This window comes from Astatotilapia calliptera, chromosome 17 (genome assembly GCF_964374335.1).
Source record: "Astatotilapia calliptera chromosome 17, fAstCal68.1, whole genome shotgun sequence".
In the NCBI taxonomy this organism is placed as follows: domain Eukaryota; kingdom Metazoa; phylum Chordata; class Actinopteri; order Cichliformes; family Cichlidae; genus Astatotilapia; species Astatotilapia calliptera.
In genome coordinates, this window is record NC_137438.1 from 24,445,100 (window position 1) to 24,463,196 (window position 18,097).

At 38.6% G+C, this 18,097-nt stretch overlaps 1 protein-coding gene across 3 annotated transcripts; it reads right to left on the bottom strand.

The window, feature by feature from the left end:
- Positions 1-2,094: 2,094 nt before the first annotated feature.
- On the bottom strand, positions 2,095-17,718 carry syt10 (synaptotagmin X). Of its 3 annotated transcripts, XM_026147686.2 has the most exons (8): positions 16,889-17,718; positions 15,800-16,193; positions 11,751-12,309; positions 8,901-9,021; positions 7,800-7,971; positions 7,519-7,648; positions 5,002-5,104; positions 2,095-4,177 (listed from the first exon to the last, which is right to left on the bottom strand). In XM_026147686.2, the coding sequence occupies exons 1-7, from the start codon at positions 17,088-17,090 to the stop codon at positions 5,033-5,035; spliced, it is 1,650 nt and encodes a 549-aa protein (XP_026003471.1). In that variant the 5' UTR covers positions 17,091-17,718; the 3' UTR covers positions 2,095-4,177; positions 5,002-5,032. The 3 variants fall into 3 exon arrangements, with proteins under 3 accessions (XP_026003471.1, XP_026003470.1, XP_026003472.1); XM_026147685.2 differs by having other exon boundaries at positions 2,095-5,104; XM_026147687.2 differs by having other exon boundaries at positions 2,095-5,104; positions 16,904-17,717.
- Between the last annotated feature and the right edge of the window lie 379 nt (positions 17,719-18,097).

Below are 18,097 nucleotides of genomic sequence, written 5' to 3' on the forward strand. Positions count from 1 at the left end.
TGTTAAGGGCAAGAATCTTCTATCCCTTACTGGAGTGCTTATCTATTATTTCTTATTAGAGCAGTGATTCAAGACTTACGCCAGACACAAATAGCAGGTGTTTGGATACAGGGCCCCTATTCTCTCACCATTTGATTCACTGTTACTACTATTACTGCTACTATTCATGCTGTTCAGCACTCTGAACAAGTCAGTCATTTTATCCTGTGTATTCATCACATTTTAAATGTAGACAGTGCTGTTTGCTTTTTACTCCTGGAAAATAAGAAGCTGCTTTTATTTTTGCCTTAACAGAAACACTGAAAAGCCACAGGTTTGCGTCAGCAAACATTGTGTGCCAGTTAGTACTGTGCGGATGACCTCTGTCCATTATGTATGAGAAGCACTTAGCAACGTGACTGTCATCATTCAAAGGCTTCAGAGATTTCCTTCTGCTTTATTTACTTCAGCAAGTTTAATTTGACCACTTGAGTGTTACCAGTCAATGCAGCAACAATATAGATGTAATTTCTATACTTGTTGGTCCTGTGTATAAAGACAGTGTGTGCTCTTGTATGTATGTGATGTAGTTGCGACCCAGTTTTGAAACGTTTCAAAAACTTGTTTAAAGCTCAGGTTGAAATCCCTACATTAGCAAACATATCAATAAACCCACAGTTCCCGCAGAACCTTTTCTTTCCAAAGATGAATTCTCAAAATACAGTCAGGCCAAAGAGAGCCTTCACTCTGCAGTCTTGTGAAAAACAAAAAGTGAAGAACAACACCCTGTTATGCAATAGCTTGTAGAAGAACTTTATTAAGTAATTCTTCTCTGTATGACTGTCAGGTTCTCACATTGTTGTGAAGGAGTTTTGCCAACTCTTCTTTACAGTATTGTTTCAGTTTGCAGGAATTCATTTATGCACAGCTCTCTTAGGGTCCAGACCACAACATTTCAATCAGGCTGTGCTCTGGACTTCTGACTGGATCACTGCTACACCTTGATTCTTTTCTTTTTCAGACATTCTGTTGTATATTTGCTGCTGTGTCTTGTTGCATGGCCCAGATTCAGCTAAGCTTTAGCTGCTGGACAGAGGACTCGACATCTGACTGGAGTTCGTGGTCTGCTCCATGACTGCGAGGTGCCTGGCTCCTGTCGTTGCAGAACAATCAAACCCAGAGCAAGCCCAAATCATTACCCCTCCACTAGTGTGCCTGGCAGTTAATAGAGTTAAAAGAGTTTGTGCTGATATGCTCCATTTTTGTTTTTGTTTTTTTGCCACATAAGGTACTGTGCTTTGTTTAATTTACAGATATCACCATTTTTGTCTTGTGTATCCAAATGATATTGCTCCAGAGGTCTGGTGGTTTGTTCAGATGCAGCTTTGCAAACCTAAGCCATGCTAAGGTTAAACGTAACATTTAACATGCTAACTATGGACTATAGGGTCTGAAACGTAGCTCTTCGGATTTTTGCAATTTCTCTGAGCACTGCATGGCCTGACCTTAGTGTGAATTTGCACTCTTGGGAAAATTGGGAGCTGTCTTGAATGTTTTCCACTTGTGAATAATCTTTTTCGCTGTAAAATGATGGAGCTGAAATTGTTTGGAAATTATAACCCTTCATGGACTGATGGCCATTAACAGCTGCTTCGCTAAGATCCTCACTGAGGTCTTTCATCCTTAGAATTTCTAACACACACCTGAATGCTCCAGACCATCAAATAACTAGAATTGCTGCTTTTATAGAAGGCTGTACTTCATTTTTCCACATGACCTTAAAAAGTCCTCTTAAAACTTTATTTTCTCACACACACACAAAAAACTATGATTATAAAAAAAGAAATCTACCTGATTTCACTTTGGTCACTATCCCCTTCAAGGTTGTTTCCTTGTGCATCTCTCCAGTACTTTTGCTATATATGCATGCCTCTCTGTAGCACGTTCTGGTTACTTAAAGATCAAGGAGCACAGTGCACATCGGGATTTTCCAAATTTAAATCAAGTATGGTTTTTATGAATGCCCCCTTTTACTTTAGACACCTTTTATATACTTTGATTTCTTTAGCCACTAGAAGACTAATATAATTCCTGCCCAGACAGAGTGAGACATAGTGTTATTTACTGATATTTTTTTTATTTATGTGTTTAAAATACATATGAAACAGATACAATAAATTATATCCCAAATATTTACTTTAAATTGTTACAAAAGTTATCACAAACTGTACACATCATGACAGTAGTCGAAGTTGTTCTTGGTCCATATATACTCAAACAATTACAGCTCAAAGCTCTAAGGTCCTAAACATAGAATAACTCGGTAAGGTAGAATTGGCTTCACTGGGTCTCCAGTTTGACTAATTGTTCACAACTATTACAGAACGTGTCGAAATTGCACTCGTTTACAGGTCGGAGCGCTTCAAAGTATCACCAAACAATAGAAATACATTGTGATGTCTCTATTTCCATAAGTTTACGACAGCTTTTTAGAATTCACTTTTCAATATATACAAACAAAAGTGCCATTGACAAGTATGGATATATACAACTGTAAACACAAACTTTTTAATCTGAAATACTCTGACATATTCACATTTCCCCCGATAAGTGCTTAATTTTTTTGTAGTGGTGAGAGGCATGCTACAAGTAAAAATATTCTCTCTTTTTTTTAACACAGAGGACAGAGCAAGGGGAAAAGAGCATCATTAACTGCATTTGCAAGTAAGATAACAGTACATAGCCTTTTTCTATTTGCTATGTTGGGTTCTTATTAGTTATTACTCACAGGAAAATCTGAGATGATGTTCTGTGGTTTATTTCATGTGGCTTAAAAATATAAAATATTGTAAAAATATTCATAATATATGGAAATATTTGAGTGTGTGTGTGTGTGTGTGTGTGTGTTAGCCACTGTTTGTATTAATCTTCTGCGCTTTTTAAAATTAAATTAACTGTTCAATAACACCTACTCCTTGCTGACTATTATACCTGTCAAGCCATTTAAATTTACAAGATTTTCTTTTTTCTTATCACCTGAAACACAGCTGCCACCAGCAGACACAGCTGCAGACTTTATCAGCTGGAGCCGTAGACAGTATAAACCATGAATGTAGAAGTAAGGCCAAGGCAGCTCCACAGTGGCCTCGTTTCTCTGACAAGTTCAGCCAAGGTGCAGCTGCTTTAAACATGCATTGTTTTAAAATTGCTAAAATTGTTTCAGCAGGGGTAGGTAATCTGGTTTAGAATGACCTTAACCAAACAATCCGACCCATAAATGGGATTTAGAATTGTATTTGTCATTTATGGTTATTCTAAGTCTCAGAACTATTTTTCAGGTTTCATATCCATCCTCTGACACTTACCCAGATTGGGGTCGGGAGGGAAACATCACCTCGTGTGTCCTTGGTCCGACCCAAACACGGACATGGCCAAAATGCATCTAGTCTTTTCTTTTGATGAGCAGTAGTGGCTTTAAGCTGAGCCCTTCTCAATTGATTGACCAGTAACTAGTTTCAAGCTTTAGTGAATAAAACATGAAGTTCATTTGGTAAATTATAGTTTGGTAAATTATTAATTAAAAAGGCAGGTTAACCAGGGTATGCTCCTTGGCTAATGCCACGGCAATCTCAGCGACTGTGTAACACTGTGAACCTCGAGGCTTCACAGCAGCTATGTTGATCTTTTATACTATTAGCGGCTGCAGCTAGCTTATTAACTATGCTAGCTATCTGAGTATTTAAAATACTAACTCTTTAATGTTTCCCACTGACTCGATTTAAAATGTCAATATAATGCAGGGATCCTAAAAGCGCAATCAAATGCTAAAAGATTGCAGCTAAAGCTCCGTCTCCCAAAGAAAAATTTAGCAACCTTATAAATTAATGATATATGGAGACGACGCGGCATTATTCTTGTACTCCAGTACAGGTTAATTTGCCTAATTATTACTGTTAATGTAAGAAACCTAAGATGTCACTACTTTTTTATTCTGTTCACTATGCTTCATTATGTATGTTTAAAAAGAACAACAGTTTTATTTTTAATGTTGCACATCAAAAGTTTACACAGAGGACAAACAGATGTGTTTACAAAACCTGCCTGTGGTTGCGTGAAAATGAACATTCAAGTGGGAACGAACTGCCAAATCTCACAGTCCACGACAGCGGTCATCTCCATGCGTTCTGAAGTGAACACCCTACAATAATGAACGTGGGAGTTTCAATATCAGTGTTACTGGACTAATTAGAGGGTAAGTTTAATTGTTTCTAAATAATACTGCTGCTTGTGTTTGCAGTTATGAAATAAGGTTGTTCTGTGTGTACAAAAATAAAGATGAATTTGTCATTTCATTGTGGCCAATTTTAAGAAACCAATTTAGTCTGAAGTTCATTTAGACACACTTTAATTTGATCTTTCTGTACATATGCTACATGAACCAGCTACTGTTTCTCCAAATATGAGAGTCCTGCAGAGTGATGGCTATTCTGTTTTACACATCTGTGACAGCTGTGACTGATATATTTACTGAGATTTCTCAGCCCTTGCAGAGGCTCAGTTACCTGCATTCCCAAATAAAACCTAGAGCATGACTCGCTTGATTCATCAAGTGTTTTTCATCAAGTAAATATTTTTGTGGTACTGAGCAGCATAGCCCTTAAACTTTGTGCCATTTCAAACTAAAATGGTAACGCACTAAAGAGCTTGAGGGCTGAAAAAATGTTGCTCTGGTACTGAAAAAAAACTGATAACGCTGCAAGTTAACCACCACAACTTGTTGCAGTGAGGCCTACCATTCATGTGGTCTGTGTAAATGTTAGTCAAATACGTTTCCAAAGCACACGTATGAAAAACAAACTTTGAATGACTGTGAGTGCTGTGCATAGCCATCTCTGTAGAGCACTTGAAGAACTTGCATTCAAATGAATGAATTTCAGTACAAACATAGAAACATGAATTCAATCCGCTCAAAAGGGTGATAGGCAACATAGCTTGTCGGCAAACAAACATATGGTTTCTTACAGAGGTGATGCTGGCACTCCACCTGTGATCATCAGGGTGTATGTGGAGGTTTGGGTGAAGGACATGAACCTTGACTCTCAAAGCTTGCTGCTCTTCCAGGCCACTGAAAGGTAAAGCATCACAAAACAAGCAACATTAAAGAGCTATCCAGTCTTTCCCTGGTAAGCAGGTATTTTCTCTAGTCCTACAAATACACTGTGATCATAGGCAAATCTATTTTGGAGCAACTGGACCTTAAGCAGTGTATATCATTTCCCTTGTCTTGTTACATATAGGGTATGTCGGATTATATCCCAAATTAAATAGAAATGTAAAGAATCAATTTAGTCACATATTGCTACTTGATTGTGATGTGATAATTCAAGATGCAATTACTAAAGAAAATACTGGGTGCTCAATGGCTACAGTGAAGTCCATAAGAATTTGCACAATAAATATATTTTTTATAATTTGGACTGAAATGCTGCCAAGATGTTCAGACTTCCAGCTTAACCTGAAGGGGTTTTCCAAAATAACATAAACTATGAAGGATTTAAAGCCTTTTTTATACATAATTCCTAATTTTTAGAAGCTCAAAATGAATCTGGCCAGTAAAAAAAATTATTTTAAATGTAAGGATCGTTCCTTTATCGTCATCGTGAGTGTAACTAATGATTTTGATCTTGTCACAAACTCTCAGTATTTTCATTTATGAAGGATTCTCTCGACTGTAGACTTTGATCATGACATCCTTTAGAATGTTCTTGACTTGGTTAGGTGTTGGTTGCTTTTAGCTTTTCCAAGCCATGGAAATAATTCTAATTTATTTCTTAGCCTCTGAAAATGGCACACTTAGTATTTCTGTAATTAATGGAATACTTCTCTTAAACCCCTTAAATTAAAGCTGAAAGCCTGCACTTCAATAGTTGGCGTACAGTGGAAATACAAAAACTCTTTCACCTTCCAAATATTTATAGACTCAACTGTACATCAGTCTTGTGTATCCATTTTTTGCTTTGACACATGATCCTTTCAAGCTTTCCCACAACTCGTGACTCCTCAGACCTCGACTATTTCAACATTTCAACAGCCTCTTCCCTGCTTTGACAAAAAAATCTATTTATCAGACTGTCCAAAGCCCAGCTACCAGACGTTTTAACAAGAACCTAGAGAAGTGACCACATCACACCTGTTTTAACCTTCAGTATGTTTTATATATATATATATATCTCTATATATAGAGAGCCGAAAACTCGAGGTGGCAGAGCTTTCGCAGTAAGAGTCTCAGGACAATGGAACAAGCTGCCTGAGAAAACCAGGTCAGTTGAGTCAGTGACCTCTTTTAAATACCTTCCTCCATTATTTAAGAGCCTTTCCTGAAGTTACAAAATGTTATTAATCCACTTGTATTTCTCTGTTTAAATGGTTATTTAACCTTTAGTTTTCTTATTTTCTTGATTGTAAAATCTGCTTGCTTTGTTGCTTGTGCAAACTACCACCTGTAGAAAGGTCCTTTCTAGATAATGCATATATTTTGCCTATGATCACAGCTTTCACCAAATCATAATGTAGGTTTACCACTGAAAATAGGTAATCACCTGTGTTTTCCTATTCTCCAGGTGGGGAGTGGGTGTGACAAAAGAGGGAAAGAATTGATAACATGTAAAATATTAATTTACTGTAGTGAAACAGCTGTCCTCTGTAAAAAGGAAAAAAAGCCTTCCAGTCTATAAAACTGACAACTTCTCTATGAGTACAGGATTAGCTACTCCTTATCTGAAAAACAGGCCCCATTAAAAGGACTACATGCGCCTTTTGCTGCATGACTTAAATGAACACATGCAACATGTAAGTAACAATGGTTTGGAGACCAGCTTTCATGAAGTGAAGCCATCTGTTTTCCCTTAGAAAACAAATTTGGTGCCTTAGTATTGCAAAGAAATAAATGTTAAGCGTCTCAATGAGATTTTGGGAAAAATAGCTAATAAACTTTTCAAAATCCCTTCAAGGTTGTTCTTTATGTTTTTTTGTTTGTTTGTTTGATTTACAGACAGGAGACTAATTTTAAGACAAAATGTATTTGTTTACAATCCCTTTTCCCCTGGATGCATATGTCCCCATGCAATAAGAACCCTTTTTCCTTGCAGATATCAAAGAGGGCACTTTCAATCTGCAGTATTAGTAATTTAAGAGAAAACAGCTGCTCATTAACATTGCAGCTGCGTCTAGGCTCCCTAAAACTTTGGAAATTAATCAGAAAAGTAAACCCTAAATTGGGAAGCAACAATTACACGTTCCGGATGATTTCATAGTTTCACAATGTTGGAAAGATTCAATTGAACTAATATAAAATAAAAATAAAAAGACATAAATAATGTGCTCCCCGTAGAGATGGAATAGATTGACATTTAGAAAATGTGACAGTCTACTGTGTGGTTTCTTTGCTTTGCAAGCCATAACACCTATACAGTTCAGTCTCACATTCAGAAGTTTTAATCGGGCTCTGTAAGACTAGTAAGGAAAAGAACATGCTTGTACCTCTCCTAGTGCATGCCAGTGCGTGATGGGCTTCCGTGGATAAGCCAACATTTCGTTCCAGTGATCTCGTCCGAGCCCTTCAGCATCTGGCCCCGTACGACACACGCCAATCACCTCATTGTGTCCAACACTGGTAGTCATAAAACACACACATTGACACACATGTGCTTTGGATCATGACTAAATTAAAAATATGTTTTGATCTACTTCTACTCTGCTCACTTTATCGTTTTAATGTAAGCATGTGAACATAAACAGTATTTAGTGAGTATTTAACTCACCGATCATAATCCATGACCATGATGGACAGACTGACTTGTTCCACATTCTCCGGGGGAATATCGAAGATGATAGCCTCGTTGTACACCGGATTAAGTGTGCTTTTCTTAATTGTTGTTTTTCGTTTCTTTAACCTCCGTCCATCACACATCAAGTAGACCTTCACATATGGATCTGAGAGACAAATATATGAAATAATTTGCAATTGTGTCAAAAGCTTTCATGGCTTCTGACATTAAACTTCATTAGCCTCTTTGTTTCAGTTTCTTGTGCATTGTTTTTGCCTTTCTGGTTTTTCTCCTGGCATCCCTCGGTGCTCCTCGGGGCTCCATATTGGGCCCACTACTCTTCTCTGTCAATGATTTATCAAATGCCTCCTCCCATTTTTATGCAGATGATACAATCTGCTGTTGTTTGTGTTTTTCAGTTGTAAAAACCCTCAGATTTCAGTAGTTTGCCTATTATGATGCTTAGTATCATTTAACTTTACATAAGTTTCTGTTAAATGCAGACAAATCTAAGTTCATTTTATTCATAAATAATCAAAGGGCTGAAACTTGTATTCAGGTATCATTATCGATCAGAATTTTCTCATTTAAACTTTATATTGAAAATCCTGTGTCCAAGATAAAAAATAAATTAATTAGGTTTCTTTTCAGGAATGCATTTTTTATTGTGCTCTAAGTCAGGCGACCTACAGGGGAACTTCTCATTATGAACACACCTGGCTAATACTTAAAGAGGCTGGATGCCATTTATCATTGTTCTTTACATTTATTACAGACCTTGGAAAACTTGTACATCACTCTCTTCTGTATGCTGCTGCTAAGTGACCGGCTCTGTATATCCCAGACCTTCCCGTGGATTGGTTTTTGCAAATAAATCACTGCTTGGGCTAGTTTCTTCTTATGTGTGTGACTCTATTTCTAAAAACCACAACCAATGTGTCCTATGTTCTCAGAATATTTTATAAAAGAGACTTTTACCTGGAAAAATAAAGGATATATATCGTCCCTATTTCTTTTTGCTCTCTCAGCTTAACTATATTTAATTAATTCCTAAGTTTTGCTTTTGATGTGAAGACTATTTTGCTATTTGATTACCTGAGGAGCCTGTGATGTCCATGGCTTTGAGGTTTCTGCATTTGATGACTGTTAGGGTCATTCTCCCTGCTGTGGGGAGGTAGCACAACGAGTACATGATCTCTCCCAAATCGATACTCTCCTGGAGGGCATAAAAAGAAAAGAGAGCAGAATGTATTGAACCAAATTTAAATGATTTGCCACATTCTGTGAATCAAAACGCCAAAGCAAAGGAGCAAACAGGTCAGTTTTTAAAAGAGGTCATATGCATTGAGCTGATAGTGAGAGTTTAATTAGCATGGCTCTGCAGGCTATTTGACATTTATCTCAGTCCTTCAATTCTTTATGGCGGTAAACTTAACTAACAATTAACTGTTCAGATTTGTTACTGTTTCTTCATCCAATAACCGTAAATCATTAATCTAGTAGTAAATAGTACTAATGTATGGTTTCCAGGCTTTGGTAACAGTCCTAAGAAAACCATCTCAACAATACTTTGGTGGTTGTAATACAGGCAATCATAGCCAGGAGAGGTTAAATCATACATAGCGTGATATGTCACTATATTAATCGTTAGAATGAACTTTTTTATTGGTAATTGATGGGAAAGTATCTTTTTTAAACAGATAGACGCATTAAACTATCATGTTTTGCAATGACTTGAGAAACCACAAGATCAAAATTATAACATCTTCTTTGTATTAGACTTCATCATCATCATCATCAGGCCAATATTTCAATTATTCAGAAACTTCGGTTTATGACCAAGTATCAATGAAATGAAAGTCATTCACAAATCTGTCAACTGTTGTTGGTAATAAACAATACAGTTTATTTAGCAAATGTTAGCATACTAGCATAAACTAAGATAATCAAGACTGCAAAATGTATAGCTGCTAAACATCTAAATGATCTTATCATTATGGCTTTATAGACCTGTTAGCATGTTTTTTAAATCACTATTGTATATGCAATATTATTTGATTCATTGTAGTTGAGTTTGTTGTTGGCTCAATTTGTTTGCTAGCAAAACGAATACCAATAGCGTATGTTGCGATTTCAAAACGTAAGAACATGATTTTGCAGCTCATTTAATTGTTAGTTTGTAGAGGTTCTTAAAATTAAGTTTGTTTGTTTATTCTGTCATAGTTTACACAATGAATTAGGTTACATTGGTAATTGTTAATGACATTATCTATAACTACTAAAAAGAGAAGTGTAGACTGTTTTTTCTGCTGAAATTTAACATCATAGTTGTTAATTGTGTAATCTAGACAACTCTCTGCAACTACACATTTATAGCCAGTGAAATCCCGTACGCTACATCTTACTATTGAATTAACATTGGAGTTTGGCTTGAATGTTCAATTATTGTAAGCCTCTCTCACACAGACCTACAGACTGGTCTGTAAACATCTTGAAATAAGGGGAAACGTGTGTTCCCCAAGATTGATCACAAAGAGGTATAAGGTGCTACACTCAAAACCTCACTGAGATTGCTATGGTTGTTAGCGAGGCGTTGCAGCTGCCCATAGTTTACATGATAAACTCATCTGCGAACGCTCAGCAACTACTCTCCAAGTTGTAGTGAAATTGTGAAAGTAAACATTTCACCTATGTTTTCCCATATGTTTTGGTTTCAGCAAGCTGCACTTTTCACAGTTTGTGCACCGGTTGGAGAACAGTTGGCAAGTGCTTGCAGAAAAGTTAAGAGAAACCAATAGGAAGGGAGTTGAAGTTAGACAATACCTTATAACCACACATGTTTATAAATACTACTTGTGCCATAAAAATTGTCAGATAAATACCTTAAGATTAGTACAGGTCCAAAGTTACCAAGCTGCCTTTGGTTGTGTCAACACAGAAATAGGAATATAAAAAAAGAAATCCCACAATCCAAGTGACTATGATGAGATGTGCACAGGAGGAAAAATATAAATATAAACTTTCTCCATGCCATTTATATTACCAAACTCTATATGAAGTTGTCTATAGAGTTACATTAGTCCGTTTATTTTAAAGTGATGTCTTATGAGTCTATGATAGTGTAGCATTCCTCTGGAGTTGAATGTAATGAGCACTGAAATCACACCCGACTGCAGTTTTCTCTTGCACAGTCTCCATGCAGTTCTCATAGGTAAGGGTAAAATTTAATTGATGCAACAAATGTGGTTTTAAGTAAACAAATTTTATCAGCTCTTAATGCCTGTGCTTTTAGAAAGCATCAATATAAAAATTATAATATATTAAGGAAGCGAGAGAATAGCCAGTTAAACAATTCTTTATGCAAAACAAAATTTATTGTTCTTCTGTTGCTGCTAATTTAGCCCACAGACACTAAAGTGAACCTGAAAGCAAAGGCTCAGTGTTTCTCACCAGGAACACATTCATTAATAAAGCCCAGCCTCTTGAGCAAATTGTGATAAGTGGTTATGCTGGAGTAAATGCATTCGGGGGCTAAATAACCACAAATCTTTAGAAAAGAGTTCATATGAGGACAGGCTATCTGCAGTATGCTGCAAAGCCTGCAAACCCTTTTTGTTTACCTGTAGAGTTTTAGTCACTGCATAAATGTGGTCTTGGATATTTTTTACTCTGTTTCTATAATTACATCTGCAGAATACCCAGCGTTTTCTGGAAAATGCTGTGTGGGTGTTTGGCTGTTGAAATCCATTTCCCAAAGCATTTGAATTATGCAATGCATTGCACCTGCCATAATATTTTTTGATTAGACATTTCTGACAACAGTATAAAATCCCATTCACTACTACCACGGTAACAGCACAGAGGCCTGGTGCAACATTTCTTAAATAGCAACAACATACACATATGCGAGGATTTGGCAGTGTCTTAGTGTGAACACCAACTCACTGTGGTTGCTGCATGAATATCCTTCCAAACAACCGCCTCCCTGGAAAGATCAGAGAGTTCAAAGAGGTTGTCCACAACCACCTCCCCAATCATATCGTGGCTGGTGAATCGGTCAAAGTCGTAGACGCTGAAATGGAGCTTGCGGTTGCAAAGCTCATCGTATACTACGGGGAAACAGAAGGTCTCGTCAAATGTGGGGTTTAGATTCTTGCGATGAACTCGAGTCTGGAACTTCTTCTTTCTCTCGGGTAGCAAGTAGATCTTCACATATGGGTCAGAGGTGCCTGTGAAGTCTTTGGCAGGCAGATCCAAAGCTTTCAGGATCCTCACCACCAAAGCCTGCTCCTCGTAGTCGTAACGAAGCGAAAAGCTTAGCTTTCCACAAGTCTCCACGGGCTCTTTGGCCTCTTCTGAGTCCACAGACTTCTGCTTGTAGAGTTCAGGTTTTATTCTTCCAATGCTGACAGTAGAGGACTGGCGGAGAGGCACTGTGTCCATGGTGAAGTCAACACTGGTGACATTCTTCTGACGAGGCAGGTGGCGCCTGAATGAATTGTGCCTGTTGAAAGGAGCATCAAAGAGCATCAGGTAAATGTCTCATTTGTCGTGTGTTTGGCGTCATGGAAGAGCAGCTTTTTTATGGAACAAAAGGTTTATCAGAGCAAAATACCACACAAATAAAAGCTGGTTATTGTTTTTATTACTATTCAGGAAAAAGTCTAAAAACAATATCTAGTGTAGAAACCTTTAAATGTTTAATAAACTACCACCAGATGCTCACAATAGTGCATAATTAACTAGGAACCAAAATGGCGATAGTCTAAATATTGTCCAGAGATATATATGCTTTGTTTTTTTAAATCCCCCTGTGGGCAGTCTTTATCCTTCGAGCTCCTCATCTTCTCTACCTCCTCTTTCAACCCTTGGTATTCTCAAGCTTCTTGTGTTACTCGTGTTTATATTGCTTCCTCTGCTTGTCAACCGTTACTGTGTCTGGTTGGTAGCGGACACAGTAGAGGGCCGCCACAGTCACCAGTTTGTCTGTTTGTATCTCGAAGTCAAACAGGATCTTAGCTTGGCCATTTTCAAACTACCCTGGGGGCGTTGCGCTTGATACTTCTAGGCCATACTCGGCACAGATGTTCAGCGACTTGGTTATGGCTTTCCATGTATGACTCATGTGCTAGCATCTTTTGATGCTCATATCAAGTCTGTGACCCGGTCTTGCTCTGGAGCAGAAGCCCCACCCACCTGCAGTTTAAATTTTGTTTTGTATATGAGGAGCAGCCAATCAGAGGTTTGCTTAAAGGGGGCTTGTTTTAGACAGATGATCAGTTTTTCCAGCTTTATTTGACAGACACAGTGAGGAAAGGACAGGAAAGCGGGGGCAGAGCGAGAGGAAGGCATGTGGCAAAGGGCCGCAGGTCAGACTTGAACCCATGCCAGGCGCTCTCAGCCTATAAAGCAGCGCCCTATATTGCATATTTTAAATCCCAGCAAACTCCCTAGCTGAAAATAGCTGGTTTTATCATCCATATGGTAACAGGTGATATTAAATCACCAGTGATCAAAGTGACAAATTGATTTTTGCCACTACTGGCGTTGGTTTGGGGAAATGAAAACACATCTCCAGCACTCAGATTTGAGCCCTCATTCCAATTACCTGAATGCTGCAAATTTCAGTGAAGTTGACATCTTTTGAGAAAACCACGTCTGTCTTTGACTCGCCGATCTTGTCACCTAGCAACTGGCCCTCCTCCTTTCTGACCGTAAGACAATCACAGCAGCCTGACAACCGTGGCACAGGAAGCACAGCTGAAGATTAAATACTACACTGAAATATTGTAAACAGCACAGAGGGGGAACATCGCCAGCACAAATCTCAGAGGAAAAGGAAAGTGTGCCTGATTTACCAACTGAACATTGATTAGCAAGATTTGTTTTCTCCTTTATGATTTTTGTGTATTGTCAACCTTTATCTCTCTTTGAATCCCCCAACACACACTCAATCCATATGGGCTTATTGACATCTTCCTTTGTCTTCCTCTTTCTCTGTTTTCCTAAGTGTTAAAGTTACAAACATCTACAATACCCTGAAAAAGTTTAACAACCTTCGGACTCCAAACTTTTGCAGTGTATGGTTTGTCACACAATAGATAAAAGTTATATTTTGTGTCTCATTAGTTGTCTAGAAACCAAACACTATAATGTCAGTTAGAATTTTGGCTACCATCATTTTGTTTCTTTGAAGCCAGAAGTGAACTTATAAAAAGTAGAGATGGACCGATCCGATATTACGTATCGGACCGATACTGCACACCAAATATAGCGGAATTGACTCTGTTTGTCCCCAGTATACCTTTTTCTCTTTCTTTGACCACTAATCATGCTAGGGCCTTCACGCCCCTCTGTATAGTTATGGGGGAGAAAAAGCATTTGCAGTGACGAAAACATTTCTGTAACAGGGTGTATTTTGTTATTTTGGGGACGGACTCGCTTTTGGAACGGGTCTCTAGTGGTCATTTGAAGAATTGCAATTCAATTTCTCAGTTTTTAACTCTGTGTGCTGTCTTGACACAAAGAGGCCAAAGCAAAATATGGAAAATTGTTTTTAAAAATTGTCTTTACTAATGAATATAGTTGAAAATGAAACATATATGATTGACTTAAACTTCATCCCTCTGTTTTGCATTTCCACCCTTGTTCCACGAAGTTTCACCTGTGCTCTGCCACTGTTTGGCTTGGTTACAGATGCACAGTTACACATAAATGTCAGGGTCAGAGTCAATCAGAGGAAGAGTTGGTGATGGTCTTTGCATAATGTGGATGTCAAATTTTAACAACGACAGCTGAGGACAGAAAAAAGTGTGTCTGTAAAGGTCACCGAAACACGGTGGAAACTCTGTAGAGTTTCTATTATGTGACTATTTTAGTTTAAACATTTACCTGCCAGTATGAAGGGAAGGTTTCTAAGACTGAATCTCCAAACTAAAAATGCTTTTGGTGCTTGGCAAATGTTAATTGTGGACGCTGAACCAAGTTAGTCATAAATTCTTAGAATAATTTTAATAATTAGTCATTGTTTCAAATGTCAAATTGTTTTCTATTTTTTGGTTCCAGCTTTTCAGCTCTGAGGATTTGTTTCTTTTCTTTGTGACACTGAAATAAAATCCCAGTTTTGGACTGTTGGGTTTCCATGTTTGCAGATGTCAGCAGTTAGATTTCCTGGTTTTCCAAGACTATATCTACTAGTTTTTCTGGTGTTATAACCTGATTATGGTATATGCTGCTAGGCTTTTCTTTTAAGCCACGATTAACTCTAAAACATTAGTTTTGCTTTAGGCTTCTTTTAGCTTTTGCTGTCAAAAAAGTAGGCGGAGGAATTGAGAAGGTAGGTCTTGTAATCTTTAACCTGTCCTATCTGCATAACTGGTGGGTGTATAATTCATGGAGGCCTACGCCACAATATCATTTAATTAACAAGCCCTAACAACAAATCAAAGTGCATGTCAATACCAGCTTCCTCCGAGAAACTGAGCACAGCTGCCTGGTGCGTCTGACAAAAACCCAACCTTCCACCATGACAGCTCCCACCCCACAGCCATGCTAATTATGGACCTTCTAGTTTAAACACAGTACTGGAAAACAAAGAGAAGAAAGAGCTGATTGTTTAATGACTGAGGTCTTTACCAGAGCAGCTTGACTCACATGTACAAGTGATTATAGGGTTCAAAGTGCAGCAAGGAGATGTGTCAGAAATGCTGCAGAATCTCATTTTTGTGATGTACAACAGCAGCAGCAGCTATTCAAGGTCACCAACCAGTCACTGACATGTGCCACACTACCTCGAGGACAGCAGCAGCAGCCCTGTCACGAACTGTCAGGACAGTTTGTGCTCTATGTGAGTTTTTGTTTTTTTAAATGTGTTTCTTGTAACATGGGTGGGGAGATGGACAAAACAAAAGAGATTTTTAATATGCTACACTTAGTTGTAAGCACAAGTGGCCTGAGTGCAGAAGCAGACTAGGGACTGGTTCATGTGACAGTACCTGGAGGAGGAGGTTGGCTCGGTGGTCTGCCTCTGGATTTTAGCCTGCTGGCTGAGCTTCTCCCTCAGAGCTGTCTGGACCTCGGCAGGGATGTCTGGAGACGTTTGGCTGATCTTCATGGCTGCCTCCAGTAGCTTGACTGAGCTCCGTCCATTCACCTTCACTTCAGGCGGCTGTTTCTTTTCCACCTCCGCCACTTTAAACTCAGTAACCGGGGGGGAGTTGGGTGGGGGTGCCTCGGGGAAACCCCCACGGAGCACATTTTCAGCGTGGGCTGACAGAGCCTTGCTCCTCCAGATGGGCCAACACAGCTTCCAAAAGACAAAGAGAGAGACTACCAACAGGGCGAGGCCACAGAAACCCACGACCACAGCAAGGAGACTAATAGAGATGTCTACATTCAACCAAAGGACAAAGACAGGTGACATGTAGAAAGGAGGAGAGAAGCAGGCGAAGGACAAAATATGACCAACAAACATGCAAGGGAGAAGGAGAAAAAGGGAGAGAAAGCAAGCTGTAAGAAAGAGGGGGCAGCAAATGCACCTGTTTGATATAGAAAGATCATATAAAGGTCATAAAACCACAGTTTAGTGAGGAGACACAGCATCAGGAAAACAGCACGAAAAGAAAAACATCTGGCACCACATCTCCCCTTCTGGCTTCTATTTAAAAGCAAAGTTTGCACCCGCTGTGCAACAGTATGCAAGGAAGCTTAATTCAGCTTAAAAATTCAGATTTTCAATCAAGCTGGCACTAGAGTGAAATTTCACAGACTGCAAATTTACAAAGGAAACATAGCTGAAGGGAGGAGAATCATTTCGTCCTCTCGGTCTGTTTCCCACCTGTTGCTGTTTCACTCAGTGTGGACTGAGATGCGTAACAGGTAGACACTTTCAGAACATTTTTCGTTTTTAAAAAAACGCAGTAAAAATAAGGATAATAGTGGACTAATAAACTTTTAACTAGTTGGTGATTAGTTCATCCATTCCCCCTCGAAACTCTGCGAGTACTGGGCGCCATGACTTTAGAGAAAGAAGTGATTAATTAAGGGAATTGGGGAGAATAAAATAATGACTTTATTCTATTTACCTGCGTGTCCTTTACCTGGTATGTTGCTCTCAAGGGGGAATATATCCGAACATTTCTCCCGGTCTACGTGTCCCGCGAGACAAAGTTCCGTAACGATTTGGAGAGCCCTTTGGCACAGAGTGACGCTGTCATCCGTCCGAACATTCATGTCTCTCCGGTTAAGCCATTGCACGCCGGAGGAGCCGGGAGGGCGGCGGTTCATTTGGAAACCTTTTATGCGCCGCAGAGTGCAGCCTGTCCGCGGGAGACAGTGGGGAAGCGCGCAGAGTCCTGATCCATATCCAACGCGCAACGAGGAGCGACTGGCCGCACGCGCTCCCTGCGTTTGAATAACAGCAAACGGGGTGCTCGAGTCCAACCCTCACTGCGTCCAATAGCGATGCGCTTCGGTTTGATACTCAGTCCTGTTGGTCGGGGTTTGTAACGGGATTACTTTTTCGAGTAATGACTGGAGTGTTCTCTATGAGGGACAGACGACCTCGCTATGTCCCCGCCTTTCGGCCAACGCATGTTGGCTTCCCGATCCCCTGTGGCCCTCGGTCTGTGGTTATAAAGATTCAGCAGATCTAAGTCAAAGCCAAAGAAAAGTAACACTTTTCAAAAAGCATCACAGAGCTAGAAAAATAGGCTTACATACAAGCTGCCCCATACCTACAGAAAATTTGTGTTTTGTTATATATTTATATGAATATTTGCACAGATTAGAAGGTCAGAAAAGTTTTTCCAGTCAGTCATCAAATTCATATTTTTTGAAAGTGTGTGTCACCAAAGCCAGTTTGCGTTCTTATGGTTATTCCAATTTACTGAGAATCACTTGACCTGTGATGTTTTTTTTAAACTACTGACTAATTTCAAAACCTAAATTTCTTGTAAAATCATTCTAATCAGTATTATTATTATTATTGTTATTATTATTATTATTATTATTATTATTATTATTATTATTATTATTATTATTGTTGTTGTTATTGTTATTTTCTATGAACCATTCAATATCATATACTCAGTAATGCTTAAGTAATGATTGACTCATCATGATGATGATTAATCTAAGATGTGTCATTAATTTTCTAGCCATTAACAAATGTGAAGTGCAAATTTAGATCATCCATTAAAAAATGATTCACTGTTACCTCAAATGTGGACTGACACGTGAGCATGTTAGCTTCTCAACATCCCAGTTTATTTATGTTACTGTGTATATCTTGA

Excerpts from the sequence above, each read along its gene's own strand:
- syt10 (XM_026147686.2), bottom strand. The coding sequence starts at position 17,090 with ATGAACCGCCGCCCTCCCGGCTCCTCCGGCGTGCAATGGCTTAACCGG. Across the intron at positions 9,022-11,750 it reads ATATTCATGCAGCAACCACA|GAGAGTATCGATTTGGGAGA; the intron begins GTGAGTTGGTGT and ends TATGCCCTCCAG. Across the intron at positions 7,972-8,900 it reads GGACATCACAGGCTCCTCAG|ATCCATATGTGAAGGTCTAC; the intron begins GTAATCAAATAG and ends TTTGTCTCTCAG.